This window comes from Lycium ferocissimum, unplaced genomic scaffold (assembly GCF_029784015.1).
Source record: "Lycium ferocissimum isolate CSIRO_LF1 unplaced genomic scaffold, AGI_CSIRO_Lferr_CH_V1 ctg9109, whole genome shotgun sequence".
Taxonomy (NCBI): domain Eukaryota; kingdom Viridiplantae; phylum Streptophyta; class Magnoliopsida; order Solanales; family Solanaceae; genus Lycium; species Lycium ferocissimum.
Genome location: NW_026727583.1, coordinates 16,584 through 32,307, shown reverse-complemented (window position 1 = coordinate 32,307; position 15,724 = coordinate 16,584). Strand labels below are relative to the sequence as shown.

At 32.7% G+C, this 15,724-nt stretch overlaps 1 protein-coding gene across 2 annotated transcripts; it reads right to left on the bottom strand.

Moving 5' to 3' along the window:
* Positions 1–13,421: 13,421 nt before the first annotated feature.
* LOC132046034 (uncharacterized) lies at positions 13,422–15,506 on the bottom strand. Of its 2 annotated transcripts, XM_059436582.1 has the most exons (3): positions 15,419–15,506; positions 14,123–14,343; positions 13,422–13,818 (listed from the first exon to the last, which is right to left on the bottom strand). In XM_059436582.1, exons 2-3 carry the CDS (start codon positions 14,180–14,182, stop codon positions 13,480–13,482), a joined length of 399 nt encoding a protein of 132 aa, XP_059292565.1. In that variant the 5' UTR covers positions 14,183–14,343; positions 15,419–15,506; the 3' UTR covers positions 13,422–13,479. The 2 variants fall into 2 exon arrangements, with proteins under 2 accessions (XP_059292565.1, XP_059292564.1); XM_059436581.1 differs by lacking the exon at positions 15,419–15,506 and having other exon boundaries at positions 14,123–15,317.
* Between the last annotated feature and the right edge of the window lie 218 nt (positions 15,507–15,724).

Genomic DNA, 15,724 nt, shown 5'->3' with positions numbered 1-15,724 from the left:
AATAAACATTCATTGAAATTTTAGCTATTAGCAGTTGGGAGTACTCTTGACATACAAACAAGCAAATATCATTTTTGTGAACAACTGTCAAAGTGATTCACATGCAAAATCTGAGAATAGGAAAGAAAGATCATACACACAGAGTTTCTAACTGAAGTACTGAAATTATAAATGCTGAAAGTTATTATTATTATTTTTTTTAAAAGATATACTCATGGTATCTAATGTCATAATAAAAAGCCATTTAGTCTTAATCATCAATCCATTAGACTCATATATTAGCTGCATTTTCAGTCATCTAAAATATACCATGATCCACACACAGCAGAGCCAAACTCAACATACTTGTGAAATAGGAGCAGTTTTTTTTTTTTTTTTTTTTCTTTTTTGTACAAAAAATCACATTAACCAAAACCAAGTGAAACTTCGTTTTGGCCTCAACAAATATCATTATCCTTTCATTAATATATTTATGTTACTAAGCAAAGCAACAAACCTAGACAACGAAAGTTCAAACGTCATTTTTCATGTGCTTCGTCACGAGAATTCAAGCTCACATAAGAAGAAACAGACAATGAAATTTAAAGTATTTCAAATACCCAAAATTCGATCAGCTTGTCTTAAATATTTATTCTTTAATCAAATACCACGAAATTTCACGCATAACAAATTCAGTATTATCAAGCACACATATGCTTTGAATGATGATTTCCTTGTTAGCAGAAGCATACCTGAAACTTAGACAGATGTCTTTAAGTTATTCTCTTTCAATTTTTCGTAAGAATAGAGCGAGAGATATCCTTAAGATTGTTGGAAATTCTTACGGAAATACTTGATCACGAACCTTGTCGGAGAATATGATCACGAACTTTGCAGGAAATTCTTGAAAGCTTGAGGCATGTCAATTAAGACACTGTCCTTAAGAATATTTCACCCGGTATGGGTGTATCCCCCAGGAATAGAATTCAACAAGCTCTTCTAGTACAAAACTAGGAGCCAGAATCTAACAAAGATTTCACAAGGTAGAAAACCCAGCACACTATAATCTATAAGGAAAAATATGTTTATGTCTCTCATAGAAAACCTTCTCTCATAGAAAACCCAACAATACAAAATGAGAAGAAGTATATTTTTCTATGTTTTTTCTTCTACCAAAGATGAACCCATAATGCTATATAGAGAGAGAGAGAGCTAACTTCTAATCTTCTTGTTGTACAAAGATTTAAGAATAATAATCTTCTGATGTACAAAGATTTAAGAATAATAAATGCCATAAAAGATCATAAAGGCAATTGGTCAAATGATCAATTTATAAAACCGTTTTGCAACGTTAGGAAAGGAATCCAAGAATAATTATATTCTTAATGATGTCTAATAAAAGTGAGGTGATTAATGGTGGCTAGTAAATAATAAAGAATATGGTAACTTTTTTTTTGAGATATTAAATAGAAAATAAGATTTTTCTAACAATTACCATCGATAGCATACAGAGAAATTAACAAAGACTACCACCTCCGCTATCTTTTCTATACTTTATTTTATGACGCGTTACTTTATTTTATGAGGCGTTCTGATCATTTTAATTAATTTGAGTTCAGATTATCAATATATCACTTTTTTTAATACCTACGTTTGGTTATTTATTTTAAATATGGAGATATTAAGAAAATCTTATGTCGTAAATTCAAAGGAAATCGTTTAGGATCATAAGCATGGGCAAATTTACTAGTGAAATGATATAAAGTAAATTGCTTATAAAAAAGAGGCATAATACATAAACATGTCTTCAAACTTGACCTCAACTGGCAAGTATGCCCTCCAATTTTGGGTGTACGTGCACAAGTAGGCACTTCAATTTGTATGAGGTTGAACAAGTAAATAAAATGCTGACGTGACACATAAATTTTGGAGGTGTCTAGGTGATCCTTTTGTAAGTTGGAGTGTTCAACTAATAAACTGGAGATAAGTTGAGGTGCCTACTTGTGCACACTCCAAATTGGAGAGCATACTTGCCAGTTGAAGCAAAATTTGAGGTTCTATTTATGTATTATGCCTTAAAAAACATATATACTTAAAAATTGTTATAGCATTTTGAGTTCATAAAAAATGATATTTTCATGTAGACGCAACTTTGGAATTTATGAAAGGTTTAAAACCTTACAAAATTTTGAAGTCTTCTTGTGACTTGTGAAAAAACATAATATGATTTTTGAGTGTTTCATTCCATGTTGATATCTATTAAAGCACAGTAAATGTTCTCTTTTTGGATGAATTTATTTCATGCTTAAGTATGCATGTGATCAAGCTATATTGACTTTAAATAAGGGATTATGCATATTAGTGTTAGTTTGTGATGTTACTTCTACGTGCATAATAACATGAATATTAAAGTTCATGCGTTGACATATAAAATGTGGAGGTTAGGGTGTGAATATTTGTTATACTGTATTTGAGATTGATGTGTATGCTCAAAAAGTTTAAATATGAGAAATCAAATGGGTGTAACATGAGAGTTTATTAGATGATTATCATAATTGAAATCAAAGGAAGTTAGATGCGAGAGATATCATTAAGGCAAAAACTTCCTTCCAAGTCAAAATATTTCAAGAAACCTGTATTTCTTGATATAAATTAGAATTTTGTATCTGATAGCCTTTATGTGATAGTATGGATTGTAGAATGGTTTGTGATTTAATTGATATTGCCATTGTTGAAAAGTCTATTCTAATTGTCTGTTTTTCTTTGTAAATTATATTGAATTGCTATTGCAAAATTAGAAACGGAAGAAACATCCAAGCTCGAGGGAGAAAGCAATTATGAATGACTTAAAATCAGAGTAATCGTATTGTAGTGCACTTCCTCAAGATATTTTGTGGATCAACTAATGCAAAGAACTTGCATAAAGCAAGTCGTAGTTCTAAAAGGAAATGAGACTGAAACCCTTAATTTGTACTTATTGATGGTGGCAACCCAACTTTATTAATTGGAGATCCCATGACGAAGGTTCAATGTGGTAATAATAAGTTGTCTAATTATTGAAGAAGTATCATAAGTTATCTTCTTATCTTAGTCCCTTCATGAATGATTAATTATCATGGTACTTGATGTAACCGTTAGGAAGAGCACATGCTCTGAATGAATTCATAGCAAATGTTGCGGGGCATGCTCCCTTTACACATATCCTTGAAGAATTCACCTATTCGAGTGTGGTTGTGAAGCCGCAACATATGAGATTGGGCTTTTCTCTAAAGCACTCGCAAATTAAGATGCGAGCGCAAGGGCGTCAACGCGTGACCCCGTTTATGAACGCGATAAATATCTCATATAATATGTTTTTTGAATTGAAGATCGCGTTACAAGGTCCTAGTTCAAGACTTAAGTTCAATAGAGTCCTTGGTTGAATTTCGTCATACTAAATGAGGTTCAATTCCACACAAGACACCTTTCAATCGACATCATTACAAAAGATCGTTTGGATTTTTTAAATTCTTGATCATTGGGGTTGGGGGGGGGGGGGATATTGGAATTTATTAGAAGTGATTCAAAATTTAAAAACACAATTTAAAAATACACAATACATTGTGAAAAGGTGTTACCCATTATTTAAAGGATACATCTATTCATTGTGAAAAAGTGTCATCCAATCTCAAAGGGTACATCCATTCTTGAAAAGGTGTGATCACTTTCATAAATACCTATGTCACCGCAAAAAAATATGAATAGCAGATCTAGATCTTTAGGCTCTTTATAATTTCATTCTCTTCAAGAGTTTGTTTTTCTTCTTATTCTGAATTCCTACAAAAGCAGTTGAGAGATTAAAAAGTTTTTTCGAAACTTCTATTTTAGTGCACATTAGAAGATTCTTGAGTAGTTGATTGTATCTTGGGAGCAAAATGTCATTTTACTATTTGCACTAGCATAGCGACAGAAATCTACTCCGAGGATATCGCCATCCATAGCATGCTGTGAACTGGGTTTTTCAAATTCAACCCTGTCTTATCTTTATAGTTGTTACTATATTTTATTTGTCTCCTATTTGTTATTCCTACCTAATCATCTCTAATATTTTTCTCACAGTAACCGCGTGATGACTGGATCGTTTAAAGAAAAAGAAAAAAAAAAAAGAGGAGAGAGATAACAAATAGGTGTATATGAACTATGTGTGACATATTGCAGCTATTTTATTCTCGCTTTTTTTTTGATCGTCTTATTACATACTAACATTTCTTATGATATATGTAGCAGTATAACCTTCATTACTGATCATTTCTTCATAGAGTATCTGGTCCTTTAGACTATAGGGGGCAATATTACAATAAGAGGATTTAGCACAAATCTAGCGATTTATAGCGGATGACTCCAAAAATGAATGAACCTTTATGAAGCGATGTTATTCATTGTCTTTCTTTTAAAGGGAATAATATCCCATCTTCTAGATCCTTGTACACCAACATCAAAACTTAGCTAAATCACACCCTGTTTCACAAACAGTGTTAATACTTTGGCACCTATATATAATCAAAAAACGTTTAACATTTTCACCCATAACATAATAAAGTCACTATCAAACTAGCCGATAATGTTAGAAAAATAGGTTTCAGAAGTGGGGAAGAAATAATCCGATTTTGAAACAGTAATCTCTGTCCTTAAGGAATTTAAGTCTCCTACTTTGTTGTTGCGGGGATGGTGACAGAATTCCTCCAAGATTTACAAAGCCAATGAAATTCAAGTTTCAAAGAATTAACTTGAATTTCCCACAAGAACAGAATGTTGTGATTTGTAGTGAAAATAAAAGAGAGAGAGAGAAATCTAATATATGTTTTATTTTGGAATAATCAGGTATTTCATTTTGGAATATATATATATATTTCATTTGAAATCTACCTTTTGATTATCTATATCAGTTATCTCACTAACTTCCTCAAGAGCTCCTTTTTGAGATTGTATTAAAAAAAATCAATGCTTCTCTCCTTCGTCTTTAATTTGGAACAACTGGATTTATAGTTTCTGTTGACATACTTTATATTCTAATAACAATTAAGAAGACAATATATATTACGTAATAAATATCAAAACAAGCAAGTTTTAGATGAAAAAAATACTAAAAGGTTGAAATAGTAGAACCTAATTCAAGATTACGATAACTTGATTTGAGAAAAGTTGCTTGGTGCTCCAATATAATTCTTGCAATATTTGGTGCTCAGGAAAACAAAATTGCAAATTCTACGCTGTAGCTTCTGTCTTTCAGAGCAATCAAGCCAGAGAGTCTCTTGAAGAAACAAAGAAAAAAATAAAATAGTTGAAATATATTAAAGACTTAGAGAGAAGGTTAAAAGTAGATTGAGGATTGTAGAGAAACTAATCAGGAGCACTATTTTTTGTCAATAACTAAAAATAAATTAAGTATTATACTATACGTTACTTACTGATTTAGTTTTCTGTCAATTAGTTAACTATCAAAAAGTACTCAAAATACTTTATGATTTTTCAAAAATAAAATATAAAAAAAATATATCTATATTGATGAAAAGTGCGGCCCCCAAGAAATGAGGGGCCTAAAGCCTTGACTTTAGTGGCTTCATCCAAAAGCCATTCTTGTATTTTTACTTAGACTTATTAATTTTTAAATTATTCATTTGATTAGACATAAACACTCGATGCACGTAAGTATTTAGCAGTCTTAATTTATAATTATTTTTCTCTCCGTCCACATCTAGCTGGCAAATATTTGAGAAAATTTCAAAAACCACTATAATTTCATAACTAATTACCAAGCGCAGCTATTGCTTCAATATTTATCACTCGCAGCAAATCTTTCATTGTCAGGAGCCTGTTTCAACTGTATTCATTCGCGCGCAATGAATACAACATGTGTCAATTGTATTCGTTCGCGTAACGAATACAACGTGTATTAATTGAATTCGTTCACGCAACGAATACAACCAAGGCGAAATATATAAATACATGAGGATACTAACAACAGAAATATATGGGTATGTACGTGGGTACATAACCACAAAAATACAATCAAACAAGGACACACAATAAGAATACAGTCAAACAATGATATAAACAACAAAAATACGTCTCATATATGAAAAAATACTACATACATGGTACAATCAAAGATGAAGTACACAGACTTATCTGAAAACTCCTCATTCGAAATACAAAAATACATCCAAGATTTGGAAAAGGTTTTCGATGCCGAAAAACCCCTCAAATATAGAAATAGAGGCGAAGTGAAAAATACATTTCAGAACTGAAAAAGGTTTCCGATGCGGGAAATTTCTCCTTTATCAGAATACATAAATACAAGCGAAACACAAAAGTATATTTTAGATCTGGAAAAGGTTTCCGATGCTGGGAAATTCCTCCTTCCTCGGAACACAGAAATATCAGGCAAAAATACAGCAATACATTCCAGGTCTGAAAAAGATTTGCGATACCTGAAAACTCCTCCTTTATGTGGAAAGAAGATATCTGGCACTGAGAAGGTTGCAATCAATGAGTCATCCAGATCTGAAAAAACAAACTTGCTTGCGCTACAACAACCTCCGTCACCATCATCGTCAGCTTCACACAAAAGCCATCACTGCACCGAAGCTCGTTGTCCAAACACCAATATATGCCGCCATTGTTAAGGTCTATCGAGGATGTTTGAGGTCGCTGCTTGGAGTTTCGATAGTGGTTCCGCCTTCTTCAATTTCTCCCATTCAATAAGATCCCTGCATAAGTTCCAATTTGGAGGCTCTCTGTCTGTTCATTGAAATTAAAACTAGAGAGACTTTTGAATCATGTGGTCTAAACTAAAGGTATGTGTAATATGAGCCAATTTCTTTTAAATCTTGTGGTCATAAACATGCCAAATAAGTTGTTGAAATTAAATAGTTCATTACCAGAAAAACTCAAATTACATGGGGATTTTACCTGGAGATTTGTTTCGCAGATAATTTCTGCTAATTTTCATGCGAAAATCTAAAAATTCCTAAACTATGTTATATTTACATGCGGATATGATTTCCTCAGGTAAATCCGCAGGTAAATTTGGCGCCATTTAGCGCCAAAATTTTATATGGGGATTTATTTGAGGAAAATAATCCCCACGTAGCATTTCGTAGGCAATTTTGCAGGTAAAAAACAAAAATATGAAACTTTTATTTTCTTTGTGAATTCGCAAGAAATGCCCCATGTATCAATTCTTGTGAATTTACGTGGGGATTATTTTTTGAGAATTTATCTAGGAATTTATTATCTAGGGAATTACTTGGGGATATTTTGCTGGGATTTTAGCCGGAAATTTATCTGGGGTTTTTATTACTTAGGGAATTACTTGGGGATTTTGTTGCTGCAGATTTACCTGGAGATTATTTCTTGGAGTTTTTCATAGGGATTTTATTACCTAGGAATTTACTTGGGAATTTTGTTGCAGCTATTTTAGTTGAGAAATTTTTCTTGGCGATTTACCTATGGATTTTCTGACTTGGAGATTTACATGGGACTGCTTTCTATATTTAAAATTTCAAATTACAATTGTATACAAATGACAATGACATCACAAATGATTTTATTCTTAAACATTTACTTTCCTTTTCAGGTCAAGCAAATTTTTATGGAATAACCTCACTCCAATAAGGTAATAAAAAGAAAAGCTCTAAAGCAACAACTGAAATTATCATATTTAGTTAATTTATTTATTGATAGAAATGCCATGCATATTTATCAACTTCTTTTAGCTTACATGCGGTTAAAATTTAATCCCATATAAAAGTTACTGATTCGATTTGTTTTTAGATTGCAATATTACAAATTATATGACTAGTTATTAATCCAATACAAAAATAACTATCATAAATTTAATTAATCTTGAGATAATATCATTAGTATAATTACTAAATTGTGTATTGTTGAATAAGTTACGTGTATTTTTTAAGTAAAGAAATATTCAGTTATATGTTCATTAATGTGACGTTTAATTTTCTCCTTCAACAGACAAATTTGTATTAAACGGAAAAAAAAAAAAATACTTTTTTAGATGTATCATTTTTTACAAGTATTTAAAATTATGTAATTAGATATAGTAAGTTACTAGATGATATTTATTTGTAAATACTATCAGTAACTAAGTATATTAAAATATAATTATTCAAAGATAAATTAAAATTATAAACACCACAAATACGTACCAAGATATACCAACTACTGGTAAGAAATTTCGTGCACTTTAAACTTGTAAGTTATCTATATTTTTAATTAATCATAATATTTTATTATATAAAATTTTCTTATTTTTATTTTAGTTTGTTTGCTTATTCTAGCTTCAAAATTCTTTCATTTTACTTAGTTAGACAAAGTTTCATTTGTGTAGGATTTCTATTATATAATAAGTGATTTAAATATTTCTAGAAAAAAGGAACAATATCATGATATTTACGAGTTTTGAAACATAAATTTTATTTTTCAAATACGTAACGATTCTAGTCATCTTATTAAGCAATTTGTGCTCATTTCTTATTTAAAAGATATATGTTCTAAAAATAATCTCTTTCTTGATAAGAAAAGTTTTAATAAAGATTTCAACTAAAACGTTTATCCTATTTTCTTAAATTCATAAAAATAAATACATAAATCTTTATTTACAATTTTAATTTGTCAAGTAATATGCTTAGTTATGGATATTACTTCATAGGGAGTGTAACCGTAGGATTTTCATAATATGTAAGTTGTAAATATTATTTAAAATACATAGAAAATTGAAACTATGTCATATTAGAGGAGTGTTTACTTTAATTAACTCAAAAAAAAAAAAAAAGTTAGAGAGAAACAAATATTTGTATATTCTTTAATTTAGTATATGGCCATATGGGAGAGAATCCGGTTTAAGTCAATCGGTATCATTTGTACCACATCGGTTGCAGACGGTGAAATATTTGCATTTATAAGGAAAACCCACGGCGCCTCGTGCGTCATACGAGGTCAGCTCGTTAGTCGGAGCAACCTAGTTTCAGTGGGTGAGGCATAGGGTGTCAGCTAATTAATTGGAGCCGCCTTCACCGTTCTATTACAATTCCTACAATACTAAAGTAGAATGTTCCAAACTTGGAGAGCATTGGAACGTCGTTGCAGACTTTCGTAGGAATTCTGAAGTAGAATGTTCCAAACTTGGAGGAGCAGCAATGGAATGTTGCAAACTTTCGCTTTATTAAATGTAGAATGTTGCACAATTCCTAAAGTAGAATGTTGTGCACAGTAAGTAGAATGTTTGCACAGTTCCTAAAGTAGAATTGTGTACAATTCTAAAGTAGAATCAGTTCTGGATTGTGTACAAACTCTAAAGTAGAATCACAATTCCTACAATTCCTATAGTAGAATGTTGCACAATTCCTACAATTCTAAAGTAGAATCCACAATTCCTAAAGTAGAATGTTGCACAATTCCTTAAGTAGAATCAATTCCTACAATTCTAAAGTAGAATGAAAGATAATGTTGCAGCTAGAAACAGCACCAGGATAATCAAATTTTTAGTAATTTAAATTGGTCTATAAATACGTTAATAATAAAGATTGAAACCGCAGTCGTAAGTTGCATATCTTGCTGCCCATAACTCTCTCTTTGGCTCTATTATTCTTTATAGTACTCTTTTAACTTTCCAGATCTAAAAGACTAAATCATCAATGAAAGATACAGAGATCATTCTTGTCGTGACATTCTTCGAGCTGATCATTGGCTGGTTACAGCTTCAGCAACACAATTCGGAGGAAAATCTGTTTCAGACTTATCCCAAAACCATGAGTGTTGGGGTGAACTCTCTGCTAATTACCTGGTTTCTATACGGTTTTAAGCTCAGATTTTCGAGGTTCTATGAAGCCTATCTGCCTATTGTCCCACTCGGCGTGGATTTGTTCGGATCACTTTCAATGGCGAGTGCTCTCTCATTTCTGCTTCCTGACTCTGTTCGACCAATCGTGTATTTGCTGGGCCTCCTGATGCCGGCTGGCAATATCTTCTGTTGGATTTTCCAGAAACTGAAGGCAGAGTTTGGTGAAACAGAGTTTTGGATGGACAACATTGATCCTGCTTTACGTAATCTGACAAAGATGGTGAACACGGAACAGCAGATAGGGCCCACGCTCCCCGTAACTCAAAATTCAAGCCCATTGTAAATCGTCAGCTGAAAATTATCCGCATTTGGTGTGGTCTTTAAATCAATCGGAACGGCTAGTTGTATATCTTTCTACTTGTGTAGTCAGAGGCGGATTCAGGATTTAAATTTTATGGGTTCAATTTTAAAAATTATAACATTGAACCCATTATATGTTTAAAGTTAGGGGGTTCATATCTACTATTTATTACAATTTTAATAATATTTTACACATAAATTTAAGCTCCGCGTCGAAATTTGGGGTTGAACCCCTACCTCGTAGGCTAGATACGCCTCCATGTGTAGTTCTAGTTTTTGGAATTTCAGACACGGTGTATTTATTTTGAAGTATATTTGTATCGAAACAACTCTTTTTCCAGTACCATTTGAATTGACTGGCCTTGTACTTTTTTTTTTCTGTGTATAGGAAAGAATAAAAGCACCACCATATAGAACATCAGATTCAGTGGTGAAACCTTTGTTTATTTTCAGAACTAGACGACGTGCCCGTGCTACGCACGGGAGTCTAGTGTCCTCCCTTATTGCGCTATTAAGCTAATTATAATAACTTTGAACAAGCTTTCACTTCATAATTTTGTATCTATGACCAATTTTCGCAAGCACGTAATAAGAAAGTGCACAAAGACGTCTAGGTAAACTTTGAAAATGGATCAGTGACTAACCCAATCACATAAGATACCTCAAAGAGTTGTAATTTTACATTTTGGGTTGATATCACAAGACCTTCGCTAAATACTCCTTTTTTTTTTTTTTTAATTACAACATCAACATCACGCGTCCTCAAGCAAAGTAGTAATTGCTTCACATCCTCTTTGATGCATGATAGAACCAGGTTTATTCTGTAGGATGACATTGAATTTTCATAAGACGTGCTTTGTGACAAAATGAAACTGGAAAAGAAATTCAATTATTAACCAAAAATATCAGGTTCAATGTAATAATAGATATGAAAAATTTGAATGAGCATATGTACCTTGACACTGAGATTTTAGCAAAAAACTCAGGCTATACATACACTCTCTGTAAAGCACTTCTATAACCAAAAGAATATCACTATCTTGCAAACACAATGATAGCAAAAGATTGTAGTCCCTTAGTTGCAGATGTCTGCTACTGTTGCTCTCTTCTTTCCAGAGAGTTGAATGCTCCAAAATAAGAGAAAAGAAGATTAGATTGAAGAGCTGACAGCCAAAATTGGCAATCAAGTTAGGACATAGCTTACCCAAAATGTTTTCCTTTAATAAGCAAATGGAGTCCATAGCATTATGGGCCAATCTTAGGCATATAAGGTGAGCACAAAACCAAATAGCAACCCCTGCACATTGGAGAAAAGTATTCAGGATTCTATTCTACTTTTTACCACTTTGATTTATACCATTAGCTGACAGAAGACATTAAAAGGAAAAAAATGACATAATACATGGAAAACCTTCAATGAGTAGTTTGTGAAAAATAATCCAAGAAGCCATTGATAGCCTAATTAAGATGAGCAAACGAAATATACGTACATGTTTTACATTTTCTAATTTGTCATATGTTTTACATTTTCTAATTTGTCATACCATGTCCCTTTTAGTTACGCACCGCCTCTCAAGTTACTTGTTGAGATGAGCCAAGAGGTGACAATTACAAACTCCTCCATTTCTCAGATGTAATGCAAATCTTCAGTAATCTGGATCAAGCAGATAGAAGCCACCTCAAATACCTACAGTCTGCAGACACTTTAAGACTACATAAATAAGAGAAAAGGCTATATAACAAATAGGTGGAAAAGGAAAGAAAGCAATTAGTGAAGTCAATTATTTGCTAGATTTCTCTATAATTATGGCGTGAGATTATGTTGATCTTATCTTTGCATCATGATATGGAAGGAGATCAACAGTGTAATAACACTTGCGTGGCAATATTAGTAGCATATTAAGGCAACTTCTTACATTACATATATTAGAGAGAATACAATAATTTAGATATTAAAAAGAAAACTTGAGATAGTCGATAAAAAAATCAATCTCAGTAAAATCATTAAGAATTTCAGAGCTTGCTACTCGAACAAAAGGAGAGACATGAGAGCACCTGCTTGCAGACAAGGTACTTATTAGCGAAAAATTAGAATAATTTATGACATACTTAAAGAAACAGATGTAGCATACACAAAGAGAGAGACTATAGAATTAGCAGAAATTATATAGTATCTAAACAAACCAAAATCATGAGCGCACCACTTGCAAGCAGCCAATTGAATGCTCCTTGAAACAATGTAAAAATACCATGATCCTAGATCTCCGTACCATTAATTCATAACCAAGAATAAAGATAAACCAAGAGTCTGCAAAACAATAAAGATAAACCAAGAGTCTGCAAAAGAGATGTCAACCAGACTTTAACGATGGATCATTTGATATCTATCTGTCTTAAATCATAACCACAAGAAGGCACTGATTGCCTGATTACATTAACAAACTCAAGGTGTCACTCACATCAACTTGGTAGTCAATTTATTTCTACCAGGCTCAAAATTGACCTTTAGCACAGTGCAAAAAGCATAGTTAGCATTCACAATTTTTCCGATGACAAACCAAACATCTGACCAAGAACTTGAAGCAAAATTAAGCAAACCTCAGTTGTTGACAATATGAACTCATCAACTTCTTTAATATTGAGCTGCTATTCTCCTTCAGCTTTTTCGAATGCTCTTCCCTTTCTTCATCAACATACTTTGACTTCTTTACAAATCTAAAATCATCTGGATATAAATCTACATGTGAATCTGAATTAGCATTTGAACCACGAGCTGCAACAAAAATGACAAACAAAGAAGAATGGCTAATGAGTCATAAATTTTGATAGATAACTAAAATTAAAATACCAAAACATTAAGACACCATTTGGTAGACAGGCCATATTAACAGTCCACATGAGAGGAAGAATGGGAGTGGAAACTGAAAGTCAATCACAAATGTGAAAAAAGAATAGAAAAGTGTGGAAAATAGAAAAGGAAATAGAAGTGGGAAGCAGTTGTCCCACTCAAATAGAAGTAATAAACACATGTCAACCAAAAAGTATTTTCATGTGCATAAGAGGATTTTTTCCAAGAGCTTCAAGTTTTACTTGTTGATGGCCTTCAAATGAGTTTGCATAGTCCATTTCCTGTGTGTATTTAGACAGAAATGTATGGCAGAACAAGTGGTCTTAAAATGAATCAAACCTTGATAAATTATAGGAGTAGTTCACAAAGTTTGAGTGATTACGGGCTTCAAATTAAAAAACATATCTGATAATTATATATTCATCTCCGCAATTTTTCCCACAGAGCTAACTTAGTGGTCAAGTAGACGTACCTCATCCAAAGGGAATTCGCAGAAAAAATTCCCTTTATCAGAGAGCAGAAATGCTAATGCTGCTCTTGTTTGAATTGGCTGCTCTGTTTGATAAGCACTTGAAGAAGGAAAAGGAATTATGCTATTTGTTTGACTTTGCATAATGCCAAGCTCTGCCATTCTCCCATTCAAACTCTCCCCACCTCCACTCTTAGCTGCAGTTATGAAATTCTCAAATGCTTGCATAACATCTATGAATCTTTCAGCATCAAACGATTTCCCATGTATTGTGTAACGTAAAGCACTCCGTAACCGCGGAGATTCATCTGTCAGCAGTCTCTGAGGAAAGAAAATGCACATAGTGTAAATAATGAGAAAATTCAAATTATCTAAAAGCGGTGATATTTAAAATTACGTGAAAGTGACACCTGAAGGACAACATTGGACGAACTAAGCTTCGCAGAACCAAATCAATGAATGAAATTGCATGCCAAAACAATTCTACCGCAAAAGGTAGCCTAATTAGACTCTTCATCACATCAAGTTTTTAAAAATTCACAACATTTATAATTAAGCATGCATTTTATGCTAAGGGCAAGGCTCAATGAGAAATTGAAAAGAACTAACGACGCATTACATTTACGATGAAAGTTGAAAGTGATATCCATTTACAGTAACTTCTTCTTTGTATTTTCTCCTCCATCTCCTCTTCCTTTCGCTTGCATTTTCTTGTTTTTCATTTTCTTCTTGTGGCGGCTGCACCTTGGCTTTAAAGTAGCAGTCAATGCGCCTTATTGGGTGCCTACCTTTTACTTGACATAATTTATAGCTAAATTTCCATCAGTACTTCTCATAAGTATATACCTGGGTATATAAATTCAAACACGCATGTGGAAATATAAGTAAGAAACAATCCAAAAGAAAAGGGGGTGATACAATATGGGCAAGCCTTTACATACCAAATGATCAAGAACTTGTAAGGCCATAACTCACATCAATCAGCCACATATAGTTTTTTGGATTCTTTCCAGTTTCAAATTAGGAAATAAAGTCTTTTGAAAGGGTATAATCCAAAAGGAGGTTAGTATAGTCTGTCTTCTCAATGATTTCCGTCATCACACCTTTAACTTCTTGAAACCTGAGACTTTAACTCCCACTGTATAATCCACAGTATTGCATTTGCTCCTTAGGTTTGCATCTGCGTTTTTTCTATAGTGACGGCAGTTTGCACTTTCAATATCTCAATCATAGAGGAGGAGGAAGTAGAGAATAACTATCCAAAGTTTCTATTCTTACGATCTGCTTGTCAAGAGATTATGATAAATGACACAACACAATTGTTGTACATTTCTCTATAATGCATTTCTTGGTCCTACATATCGTATTCTGTGAGATCAAAAAACACCCGTCTATGTGTAGAAAGTGAGGGTCAAAAATGACTTAAACTCCTGTCAAGAAAAGAAAGCATAGAAGCAATGCGTCCAAAACAACTTTATTGACAATTTTAAGACACCTCATTCAAAAGAAATGCCTAGCAAACACGTGCACTATTCTATTAATGGGGGCTCACTGGTCACTTCACTTTTCTTTTGTCTTTGAAGACTGAACATCTAAAAGGTATACAAAATCAAAATTCTACTGCTCAACAGTGCAAATAAAGCCTGTTGTCTGACAGTCACATTTCTTCAAACACCTGGTGTACGTCAGAAATTTAGAAAAAAGTCGGCTAGAAGAGCATCATATGCAGAAATACTAAATAGACCAAGCAAGAGGCCAAAAATTAGAGTTGAATCTGACCGGAAAGAGTAGTAGAGGGAAGGCAATCACCAAACCAAAAATCGAACGGTGACCAAAAAGAAGAGGCAAATATATATTCTTACATATTCATACAATGAAATTCAATAGAAAAAAAATTAAGAAGAAATAAAAGGGAACTAACCACTGCTGCAAATTGTTAATACTCCTCTTGAATGTAGATCAGTGGAAATAAAATTTGAATGAAGAAAGCAAGATATGATCTTCTTCGTCGTTTTTGACAAAGTCAGTGGATCCGAAATGTCTCTATAGATTCTAGAATCATCTATGAAGAAAACGTGTATGCATAGGATTTTTATATTTAATTACAAATTTGTTCCAAAATAAACTTCAAAATTACATATTTGCCCTTGTTCGGCCTTGTTGGTCCTTTCCCAACTCCCATTTCTATATAGTAGAGAAAAACAAGACAGGATTTGTCTAAGGATTG

Coding starts and splice junctions, on each gene's coding strand:
- LOC132046034 (XM_059436582.1), bottom strand. CDS start 14,182: ATGGAGGAGAAAATACAAAGAAGAAGTTACTGTAAATGGATATCACTT. Junction 13,819..14,122: donor TATCACTTTCAACTTTCATC/GTAAATGTAATG, acceptor TTCTTTCCTCAG/AGACTGCTGACAGATGAATC.